Source organism: Parasteatoda tepidariorum, chromosome 5, assembly GCF_043381705.1.
Source record: "Parasteatoda tepidariorum isolate YZ-2023 chromosome 5, CAS_Ptep_4.0, whole genome shotgun sequence".
Classification (NCBI taxonomy): Eukaryota; Metazoa; Arthropoda; class Arachnida; order Araneae; family Theridiidae; genus Parasteatoda; species Parasteatoda tepidariorum.
Genome location: NC_092208.1, coordinates 9243333 through 9256276, shown reverse-complemented (window position 1 = coordinate 9256276; position 12944 = coordinate 9243333). Strand labels below are relative to the sequence as shown.

The 12944-nt window shown below is 31.4% G+C and overlaps 1 protein-coding gene across 1 annotated transcript in view; it reads left to right on the top strand.

Annotated features, from left to right (window-relative positions):
* The window catches only part of LOC107444970 (protein odd-skipped-related 1), a 111845-nt gene that overhangs the window by 6074 nt on the left and 92827 nt on the right, over window positions 1-12944 (top strand). Inside the window, exon 2 of the mRNA XM_016059263.3 lies at window positions 8425-8596. Within this exon, the coding sequence (XP_015914749.1) occupies window positions 8549-8596 (48 nt within the window). The 5' untranslated portion in view covers window positions 8425-8548. The remainder of the gene's footprint in view (window positions 1-8424; window positions 8597-12944) is intronic.

Sequence of the window (12944 nt, the reverse complement as noted above, 5' to 3'; positions counted from 1 at the left end):
ATACCATACCCTTTCAATTTTTCCGTTCGCATGTTCTTTTCGATTTAGTGGACATTCTGGTTTTCAAAATTAGAGTTTTTATTACCACGCCTTAAACGAAAATCTAGAACTGAAAAGTTACCGGCGTGTACCAAAAGTAAAAAAAAGAAATGTTTCAAAAATAAATATACTAATTAAGCAGTTACCAAAATTTCGCGAAGAAGAAAATTTTTTTGTATATATGCAGCATCAGCAACTAGGGTATTTATCTATTAGCAACACTATAGTTATCAATCATTTTGTAAAATTTTCTTTAGTAATAATTTAAGTAATAGTTAGTTGTACCTTAAGTATTTATTTAGAGTCATTCTGTATTTTTATAGAGCACTGTTCAATTTTTCAGCGTGTTGAACTTTCAATGTATTAACTGTTCAACCTTACTGCTTGAACTGTTTCAACCTTAATAAGGGGCTTATATGATTGAGCTTATCAAATTTGAGCATACGACATTTTAGTTGAACCAGAGTATTTATGGTTTCGTTTCAAGGGAAACTAATTAAGAATAAAAAATTATCAAAAAAATCGCAAATCCAAAATTTAATCTAAAATCCAAGATGGCTGCTATTCAACGTGAGATAGCGCAACCAACGCTACAACAATGAAAATCAGCGTCTTTGTTAAAAAGGCTTAAGAAAACGGTAAACAATACTCGTTTTGACTCAATGGCACACCAGATGCCACCTTTATCTTTCATTGCCCGTATAAAAGGGGGAGTTGCCCGTCGATTAATCTGTCAACCACAGCACACAAAACAAAGAGGTCACTTCAAATGAGCTCAAACAAGTCCTAACTTATCGAAACGTATTGTAATTATACTTTCAACTAATGGAAAGGACTGTCACTTAAAAATGGATTCAATATCAGCAGCTCTCAACAATTGAGCGTTTCATCAGGGGTGGAGACGGGGGGAGAGAGACGCTCTCTTTTCAAGAGAAGATTTCATCGAAACACGAACTCCGTATTAGCCATTAGCGTCAAAATGAGATGGTTTTTCCTGATAAAGAGATATCATCCTTGTTTCTCAGATGATGTCTGATTCCGAGAGTTTATAAAAGATACACATTTTAACTTCAGGCAGTTTTCTTTTTTATCTCTTCTTTTTTTCTTTTTTATAAGCAAACATTATTTGTGATAAATTGATTCCATTATTTTTTCAAGAATTGTAATGGATTTGAATTAAAGGAGTTCTCAACAAGGGGAGAGCATAATACAGATCTAAATTTAAGTTTAAATTTAAAGCAGAGAAGAAGAAAAAAAAATTTAGAATTGTTTTATAATTCTGTTTAAAGATGAGTAATAACACACATAAATTGTATTTTAATTTTATAACCGTGGTTGAACAGCTGATCCAATTTTTTCTTTTTACGAATTGAGGTGAACCGGATTTAAATCCCAGCAATGGCTGGTCAATACGAATTCCGCATTCGGTTCGCACCGACCCCAGTGCTGACGTGAAATATCCTCAGTGGTAGACGGATCATGGGTTAGAGTCCCCTTGCCGTCAGGCTAACCGTGGGAGGTTCTCGCGGTCTTCCTCTGCATGTAACGCAAATGCTGGTTAGTTCCATCAAAAAGGCCTCCACGAAGGTAAATTTCTCCCAATACTTGATACAGGAGTTTCCTTGTCTTCTGGATTGGGTTCAAAATTACAAAGCTACGGAGTTGCACATTAGTAGTTGTAGACCCAAAAATTTGGGTCTGCTGTTCAACGAGAGTCATAAAATATAAAATAAAATATAATATTTAGGATAGAGTGCTAAAAAAAAAGTGTTTTTTTTTTTTGAAGAAATTGATCTGCACATTTTAAAAAGGATTTGACACTTGCTTTTCCTTAAAATTAATACGCACTGTTTAATAAAATCTGTATATATAGTAACCGACAGCGAATTAGAGAAATATTTCAATATTGATGAATAAAGTGAAATTCGGTAATTACGGTAAAAATAAATAACTAAACCCAAACCGGGCAATTATCATGTTACAAATATAAATAATTAAATATACCCATTACAGCAAATATAACTAAATTCACTTAAATCGACCAATCATTATAGTACAAATAAATAAATATCTGAACCTAAATCTGGCAACCATTGCGGTACAAATATAAATAAATACACTCAAATAGGACAATCATTACAAGGAGGGAAAAAAATTCTGATAAAATTACCGTATATACTTGTATGGTGATGACATTTCTAGGGGGGAAAGCCATTATTCTGATTATAAAACCAAAATGTATGGTATTTAAGCCATTCATTTGGCTTAAATACCATACCCTTTCAATTTTTCCGTTCGCATGTTCTTTTCGATTTAGTGGACATTCTGGTTTTCAAAATTAGAGTTTTTATTACCACGCCTTAAACGAAAATCTAGAACTGAAAAGTATATTTTAATCGAACAAATGGATTCTGTGCCATGCTTTAGGGTATCATAACAAAATGATCAAATTTCACAACATTCACTGCCAAACAGTATGGTATAACCAAATTTTATTTAATTTTAACAAAATTCATTAGCAAAGCACTTCCGTAAAATGCTCTCACAGTGTAAAAACACATTAAATTTTGCGATATTCTGGTAATTTTGAACATACTTTTTCTCTGTGCACCATAAAAAACTTAAATAAATAAACGCATCCAAATTGGACAAATGTTACGGTACAAATAAATAAAAACAATGAACCTAATTCGATCAAACAATACGGTAAAAACAAATGAAAACAACCTAATTCAGTCAAACAATACGGTACAAATAAATAAAAACGATGAACCTAATTCGGTCAAACAATGCGGTACAAATAAGTAATAACAATGAATATAATTCGGTCAAACAATACTGTACAAATATAAATACACATTATATAAATAAGCCCAGATCGTTCAGTAATTTCGGTGGTTTTATTGTTTGAGAAACTTTAAATTCTGTGCTAATAAAATCTTACTGAAAATTATTTTTTATATAAGTGTAATCAAACACCGCGTTAAGGAAAGTATAAAAAAAATAATAAGAAGATTAATTTAAAATTAAAATATAAAAATATTCAGTAACTGCTTTCTACCAAATATGCAAATTAATCCATCCAATTTCTTTTTCTCAAATGCGCATTTTTTTTTCAACAACACTGCTCGCTGAAGATTCTTGTTAATCATCATATCAAAACTCTTTCTTGAAAAGGCGAGTTATTACGGTTCAGTTGAAAAAGTAATTTCCGGGTGAATGAAAATTGAGCCAATATTTTATCTCGGTGTATCAGTGGAGAGAAAAGGTCAAAAAAGTCAATTCCAAACACGTAGTGTTTTCAGTATCCGTGCGGAATCACATCGTTTTGTTTCAGGTTCCAAATAGTAATTTAAACGCATACAGTACGTAAGGTTTTAGTAGATTGTGATGATTATAAGTAAACAATTTATGAGTAATAACTAGCTCAAGCATCAATTTCATTGGTTAAGGTTAAAAACATTTAACCCATTAATGTATTCAGTCCGTTTAAAAAAAAAAAAAAAAAAATTAAAAAAAAAAAAAAAAAAAAAGCAAGAACTATTATTATTATTACTACTGCTTATTTAATTTAAATTAGACAAAAATTATTCTTAAGTATTCGTTTCTTTGATATTATATTATAACATCTGATATTATAGCATCTCATCTAAAAGCTTTTTTATTCTGGAAACAGCTTGAAATGTTCGTAGTTACTTTTCCGAACTATTTTTAACACCAGCCTTAACGGGGTTAAGTCTCAGACTTCAAGTAGTTTAGGCATATTTTATAACCGTCGTTGAACACCTAACCCAATTGGGTTTACGAATACTAATCTTTAACTTCGTAGCCGTAATCTTCAACCGTAGCCGTAATCTTCAACTACGTAGTAATTTTGAACCCAATCCTGAAGACAAGGAAACTCCTGGATCAATAAATTATTGTGAGAAATTTGTCTTTCTGGAAGACTTTTTGAGGGAACTAACCAGCATTTGCTTTACGTGGAGAGGAAAACCGCGAAAATTTCCTGTGGTTAGTCTGACGGCAAGAGGACTCTAACCCATGATCTGTCTAATACTGAGGATATCATACGTCAGCACTGTGGTTGGTGCGAGCCGGGTGCGGTATTCTTATCGACCAGTCATCGCTGGATTTGAACCCGGATCACCAAGTCGGAAAGCGAACGCTCTATCCCCTGAGCCACCACGGCATTGAGACATATCTTTGTATTCAGAACACCAAATAATTTGGTAGTTTAATTTTTAAAACTCTTGTCATTGCCTTGAAAAAAAAAAGATAACTATTGACTTTTAATATCCTTTTTTAAAAAAAAAATGACTAATTAAAAAAATATACAATGAAGTACGAGTTTCTTTGGATTCATTAATTTATGTCTTAAAATTAACAACAACAAAAAAAGAAAGAATTTTTTTGGAACAAGTTTGAAAAATGGAATTCCATTTTTTATCTTTCTTATCTATTTCTTATATATTCCATTTCTTCCATGTCCCTTTTCTTAGACACGTATCTTGTGCTATGTTCAGAATAAAAGGCGTACTCACGATCGTTATTTTCAAGTCTAATTCGTCCATATTTATTCGATGACATCCAAATACGAAATGTTAAGTTAGTTAAATTTTTTCTTAAAAATCTATTATATTCGCATTCAAATACATCATTTAATAAATACTACGTACATCCGACAAAAACAGAATCTTTAATTATTAATTTCTTTTAAATTTTTATCAGTTAAATCCTGTATTAAATATTTCATCAGTATCCGTCTAGATACAGAAAAAAAATTATAAGTTTAATTATTTTTTACTCATCAATTTTTTCTATTCTAGAAATATTACAGAAAAATACTCTGCAAAAATCTTTACTACCTAGTATTTTTCTTATAATTTTCGAATTTGGAGAAAATGCAAAGTTTTTGAGAATTTATTGGTTATTTTTTTAATAAAGTTAATTATTATACAGGAATTTTATAAATAATTTCATCTTTTCATTTGATTTTACACCATTTATTTAAATAGACAATGCAATAACAATATTAATAGCATAATAATTTTTAATTTAATGATCGGGAAAGCCCTAAAAATAGATTTCGGGTACGACGGTCCAAATCGATTCGGACATAAAATTTATACAATGATTAAATAAGTTTTTTTTTTCTGTGTTTTTTTAATGTGATTCGGTTAAGACAGATTTGAATTTTCGATTCGTAAAGTAAAGGGGAGAGTCGTAATTTGGGAAAAATAATCTCATTAGTTTAATCAGAAGAACAAATGAACATTTTATTTTATTTTTTAACAAGCGTTGAACAGCCGACCCATTTTTGAATTATGTAGCCCCCTATAATTTTAAAACCTACCCAGAGGATATGGGATATTCTGGAATAAGCATTGGGTTTAAACTACTCTACGCGGAAGACTTTTTGATGAAACTAACCCACATTTGCGTTACATGGAGAGGAAAACCTCGAAAACTTCCCTCGTCTGGCTCGGCGACAAGGGGATCCTAAGTAACAACATAACAAATGGTGGCAAGTAAATCATAGGTGTGATTTGTTCACCACCGAGGATATTTTAAGACAGCACTGTTGTCGGTGCAAACCGGGAGCAGTCGACCAGCCATAGCTAAGATTCGAACGTGGATCATATTTAGTATTTAGAGCATATTTAGGATAAATTTGCCATCCTAAATATGCACTTCTTCATTGCTTAAATTTTCACGAGTATTCGGAAAACATCGATAACCAAATAAAAAATAAATAAGATAAAAAAAATTTAAAAAGAACATGATGTGACCTGCAAATTCATCAACTAAAAAGAAAATAGTCATGGTTTTATCACGAAAATTCCATTTGATTCGTAGCTACGATGAGGAAGCGAGTTTGGGTTTTCAACTATTTGCTGCACACCAGAAGAAGAAAAAAAGAAGGAGAAAAAAAGAAGAAGAAAAGAAAGAAATCCCAAAATTTATTTTAGACCCCTTTCTTCTTCATCAGTAATGAATGGCTTCTTCTTAAATTTCGAAAGAATTTCTTTTTTCCCTCTGAAAAGCAGAATCGCATTCACAACCTAATAAACCAAGACCAACTTATAACATTTATCAAACTGCTTTTTTTTTCTTTTTCCCTCTCCTTTTCTTCTTCCGAAAACAAAATCGTAATAAAGCGAGAATTCGTAGAGCAGAAAGTGATAAGAGAAGAGGCCACCACGAGAAGAANAATAGGTACTACTCGTATTATGGTAATTTCTTCAGTACTAAATATACAAATATAGGTAAAATGTGGTATTTAATAGGTAAATATTAGTATATTTGATATCTATTATAACTGCATCAATACTGGGAAGCTTTAATATAGATACTATGAAGTGAAGGTTTTTAAGATCCCCCTTAAAGGATAATTACTGGTGAAAATCACGTGATTGAGGTAAATTTTGTCTCGATTTGAAAAATAATTTGGATTTCTTCCAAATTCCCAACACAAGTAAATATTAATAAAAGCTGGAGCGACGTAAATAAAACCGTATATGAGGCACACCAATAGAGAGGTGTAAATAAGCCACACCAACAGTGAACAGCAAGTAATAATAAAACAGTTAGGCCGGGATAACCTGGTTGGTAGGACACTGGGCTCATGTCCAAGAGTTCGTGGGTTCGATCATCACCGACCGAAGACCCGTGTAGTAAATGGGTGACTGATGCACGTTAAATCTGTCGAGTCGCAAAGTCCTCCATGTTCCCATAACTAATCCATACCTCTGGGGGTACTGATCCAGGAGTTTCCTTGTTTTCTGAATTGGTTCAAAATTACAAGACTGCGGAGTTAAACATTAGTAGTTGTAAACCCAAAATTGGATCGGATGTTCAAGGACGGATATAAAATAAAATAAAACAGTTGCAACAAGCAATATAAATAACGTTGTAAATGGAATATACATACATAGTAAGCTACCTAAATAAATGTATAAATAAGCAACACGAATGAATCTATGTTGTTATTGTTGTCGTAGGCCCATTAAGGCAAGGGCTTCGAGTGTTTTTGTTTTCCAGTGGCGCCATCTATGGCCAAGAATTAGATTTCTGTCACATTCATACGTCACTTCCGTTTATAAAGCGGACCCATTCATAGAACTATTCATTCATCCACAGATCGTAATTTAGTCCCGAACCAGAGAACGATAAGTCCTTTATTCAGTACCCCCTGAGGTATAATTTGTTATGGGAGCATGGAGTACTTTGTGACCCGAAAGATTTAGCTTGCACCAGTCACCATTTACTACAACTTTGGTAGGCCGGATTCGAACTCCCGTTCTGGCGAATGTGAATCCAGCGCCCTGGCAATCAGGGTATCCTAGCCCCGAACGAACCTTTAAATAAACTATAGAGCTGTGAATAAGCTGTACAAATAAAGAACTGTATAAATAAGTGACTCAAATAAAGCTGTAATAAGAATACAAATAAATTTGTAAAATACACAAATTAAAGAGTTGTAAGTAAGCTGCACAAATATAGCAGTGAAAAAATGACACAAAGAATTATTAAAAGAGTGAAACAAGTAATAGAATTGTAAATGACACGTTAAGCTTTAAATAAGCGAAGCAAATGTATATTTTTGTATGATCCATCTTCTAGGATATAGCACTAGTTCTAATTATTTTATTCTTATCCCCTTTTTTTAATCGCAATTTTTGTGTCTTAAAATATAGCCAAACGAACTGCGTATTGGTCAGGGAGCTGACCTATCTGTCCTTACTATGAGACCAACGTTGGTCCACCTAATATGGTGCCCCTGAAGGAGTAACCAACAAACGTCCCCCTACTGATACTTGAATGACAAGTGTCAATCACGTGGGCATGGGGAAAAATTTCAAAATATAAATGTTATTAGGTATTTGCATAACAATTAAATATAGGACGGGAGAGCCTGGTTGGTAGGGCACCTGAGCCCATGTCAAAAAAGTCGTGGGTTCGATCCGCGCAGGCCGAAGACTAAATGATAACAGATGCACGTTAAATCTGTCGAGTCTCAAAGTCCACCATGTTCCCATAACAAATCATACCTCTGGGGGTACTGATCTAGGAGTTTCCTTGTCTTCTGGATCGGTTCAAAATCACAAGGCTATGTAGTTGAATATTAGCAGTCGTAAGTCCAAAAACTGGGTTGACTGTTCAACGACGAATAAAAAATAAAATACAATTAAATATATGCCACTCTGTAACAATTAATCAAATTAATTGCTGATGAAATGTGATTCGGGGAAGTGATTTTACATATCAATGCATTTTCTGCTGTGGACAACTTTTATTTCACAATTTGCAAAATCACACTATTAAAAATTTTTTGTTAACTTATTCAATCATTCCTGAAACATTCTTACAATTTTCTTTTTACAGATTTTCAACTGTATACTCTTACTTTGTTGAGAAAATGTTTTGATTTAAATAATTCGATGGGAAGGATGCTGGATAAAAATGTTTGTCTCCGAATCCCCTTTCCCCTCGGAAAGCTCCTCCAGTGATGTCGTCACAGCCGGAACATTTCAAAAACAAAATGACCATACCTCAGGTGAGCTATTCACAAAACTACTTTCTCTAAACGCATTCGTGAATGACTAGTATTCATGATCGAGTTCATCTTCAAGTTTGCGTAACATTGTCTCATTTTCATGTCTACATGCCATTCACAAATTATTCGTATTCACGTTCACGTACATTCCCTCGCTGATGTGGTTGGAGGGAAGAAAGGGCCGGAAAAACAAAACTACTAAACTAAACTCAGTGCTGGAACAGCTCATAGAGGGCCAAGGCCTTCTGTACCCATCTCAGTTTTCTTGACCTTGGGCTCTGGGGTGCAGGAGCAGATGTTCCTGCTGGGTCGTCAACCGAACGCGGAACCCCTACTGTATAGTCTCCAAGCATGCTTGGCACTTATTTTATCGACACACTGAGGGGATGAAAGACTGAGTCAACCTTGCCCGGTCCCAAGTTCAATCCTCGGGTGTACGCATGGAACGAACCCGAAAATTCGTCACATTGAGAAGAAACCACGAAAATATCCCACAGTTAGCCTAACGGCCAGGGACTTTAACCCATGATCCGTCTACCACTGTAGATAGTTTACATCAGCAAGGTGGTCGGTGCAAGCTGAGTGCGGGAATCATATCGATCAGCCGTCTTTGAGATTCGAACCCGGTTACCTCATTGGAAGGACATCCAATAAGCCATCACGGCTCGTATATATGTATTATAGACGTCAATGATACTTAATGTTCTTGGGACATAAGTACTAGCTATAATGACATTAATTCGTCACGAAGAAATGTTAAAAAATATCACAATCATATCATTATTAACGCCAATGACGCTAAATTAATTTGGCAATAGGTACTACTCGTATTATGGTAATTTCTTCAGTACTAAATATACAAATATAGGTAAAATGTGGTATTTAATAGGTAAATATTAGTATATTTGATATCTATTATAACTGCATCAATACTGGGAAGCTTTAATATAGATACTATGAAGTGAAGGTTTTTAAGATCCCCCTTAAAGGATAATTACTGGTGAAAATCACGTGATTGAGGTAAATTTTGTCTATCATGAATTGGTTTCGGGCAACATGATGATATATCGGTCTGAATACAGCTAATCTTTATTTTAATGCGATGAACTATTAAAAAAGTGCTTTGCTTAATTTAATAGCATAAAGCCATCGAAAAAAAAAAAAAATACAGTCGGCACTCTATTTAACGGAGTCGCTAAATCCCGATAAGTTCGTTATATGGAAAATTCGTTAAATAGAAAATCACTTTTTGAAATACTTAAACAACACAAAACAGGCTTTAAAGTCATAAACCCTAGACGTGATTAAAATAGCAATTGATACACCTTTATCTTGTAAACTAGTATCGACTATTAATTAAAGCTTAACCCTAAAAGAAATCTGCATGGAAAGCAAGAATATAGCGAAACGTTGTCCAGTGTTACACTATCGTACTACATACATTTTCAACCAAAAAAGAAAGCTAGATTAATGTTTAAAATTATAGCTGTATTTATTATAAAAGTAATTTTAAACATACATTACCACATGCGTTCATAAGTTTATTTGCTACTGATAAAATCTGTTAAATTTTGTCTGAGTTTTGCAATGCAAACAAAACAAAATGCAAACAAAAAGGGAAAGCTATTTTACTGCTTTCACGAAAAGCTAAGTGACTTCGAAAATCAATTTCCCCCATAAAATGCGTTAACAAGTATAAAATGTTATGAAATGTTTTGGGAAAGTTGATCTAAAAAAAAAGTTCGTTAAATAGAAAATTCACTTCGCTCTTTGGAAGTTATTATACGAGGAAATTTCCAAAATGTTCTTGGTTCCTCCTAGTACGTTAAATAGAAGTCCAACTGTATAATAATAAATGCATTATTCGTAGACACTCTATTATGACAGAAAAAAATAACAATAAATAAAAAAACTTAAACTCCTAGATGTTTGCAAGTGACGTGCCCTTTTAAGAATAAATCAAACTTATTTCAGAGAAATTACTAATTAATAGTTAAAGGCAAAATCAATTAAATGAAAAAATGAAATGTAATGCGAACTATCCTTTAATTACCATCTTATTAGTTATAAGTATGAGTTTAATTTTTACTTAAATAAGTTTTTTAAATAATACGCTGTTTTAAAACTTTATATTTCATTTCACATTTCTTTCAATTTTGAAATAATGGATTAAATATGCATTTATTTCGTGACTTAATTACAAAATAGTGCTAAAAGGAATTTATGAATTTCTAATTCATATACTGAAATAATGAAGATTTCAATCTTAAAAGAATAATTAGAGACATAATGAAATATGTATATTACGTAATATTTGAATAGAAATTAAATCAAAATTAATATTGTTTAAGCATTATCACTACATTCTACTTTTTTCATTACTTTTCACATTTTTTTAAAAAAAATAAACAAACAAGTCTGTGATTTAATTGAAAATATATCTCACAGGATAATTGAATAGAAATAAAGCATAATTTGAAATTACGATTCAATCAGTTTAATTTTAAATTCACTATTTTTCATATTTTTTTCTTCAAAAAATAAATAAATCATTTATTTAATTAAAAATGTCTCTTTTATGATATGGTACCTGATATAGGAGAGAAACTGGAATATAAATTAAATTTATTTTTACACAGTAGTAAATTTTCTCCTCAACTCCTCACAATAATTTTCTTTTAAGGATAAATAAATGAATATTTAATTTGATTAAAATGTATCATATATTTGAAAATAAAAAAATAAATATACATGCAATTGATATGAAAAATATGTCTCTGTTGAGAAAAAAATAAATGATTTTCTTTTCTTTTTCAAAAAATTAAAATTCTACACAATTTGATTAAAAATATGTCTCACATGACTGTTAAAAAGAAATACATACATATATTTTTTCCTTTTGTCACAAAATAAAAATTCTTGCAATTTGATAAAAAATATATCTTATATGATTGTGAGAAGAAATAAATGATTTTCTTTTTGCTGTCAAAAAACAAAAAGTTCGGCAATTTGATTAAAAATGTATCTTACATGATTGTTGAGAAGAAATAATTATTATTATTATTTTTTTTTTTTTTGTCAAAAAATAAATATATCTGCAATTGATATCGAGAATGTGTAATACCTGTTTGTTGAGGAGAAATAAATGGTTTCCTTTTTCTTTTTCAAAAAACAAAAATTCGTCCAATTTCTTTTTTAAAAAAAGTATCTTACATGATTATTGAGAAGAAATATTTTTTTTGTCAAAAAACAAAAGTTCTTGCAATTTGATTGAAAAGGTATCTTACATGATTGTTGAGAAGAAATAAATGATTTTCCTTTTGTTGTCCAAAAAAAAATTTTTTTTTGGCAATTTTTTTAAAAATGTATCTTACATGATTGTTGAGAAGGAATAAGCATTTTTTTTTTTTTTTTTTTTTTTTTGTCAAAAATAAAAGTATCTGCAATTGATACTAAAAATGTGTTTTACATGATTGTTGAGGTAAAATAAATAATTTTCTTCTTTTTTCAAAAATTAAAAATTCTTACTATTTGATTAAAAAAGTTTTTTGTCAAAAGGCAAAAATTCCTACAATTTGATTATAAAAAAAAAAAAAAATTTACCTTGCATGATTGTTGAAAAGAAATAAATGATTTTTTTCTCAAAAAATAAAAAAAATCCCACAATTTGATTAAAAATATATGATATTTGAGAAGAAATAAAGTTAAAATTTCGGTTACAGAATCATCACTACTTTCAATTTCTTTCTTCATCCTTTAAATAAGAAAGATAACTCAGGAATAAAACTATTCATGAGGAAAAGAATTGTGATGCCTTGACACCTATTTAATTCTCCACTTCACACCTTCAGCACACACAGACAGTGCCAAAGCAATTTTACGATCGTTTTGTGTGACGGTGCACCACAAAACATGCAGATAAGACATGCCACCACATCAAAGGATGCCGCAATCAAGGTTTCCTTCTACCCCCCCCCACACACATTTTGCTACTTTAAGAATCGTGATATTGTAAATTTCGGATATTTTTCTTTGTGTCACCTACCTGTTTTGGAAACCGACAATTTTTATATGCAGGATGTGCTACTTTTTTGTTCAGATTGTTTTTTCGATAGTTTTTATTTTTTTAAAACTACAAATGAATCTGAATACCGCTTTAAATAAGCATCACATTTTGTAGTCTCAGTTAAATTCCGTGTAGTTTTCTTCGGTAAAAGATGTTTTTAATATAAGATAAAAAGTCAGTTAAATTTATATCCTAAAATGATTTTACTATAGTTTCTGTGTGTTTATTACAACTTTGGATAGCCCTATTTTTCACAATAAAATTTTGCCTATTTTGAAACAG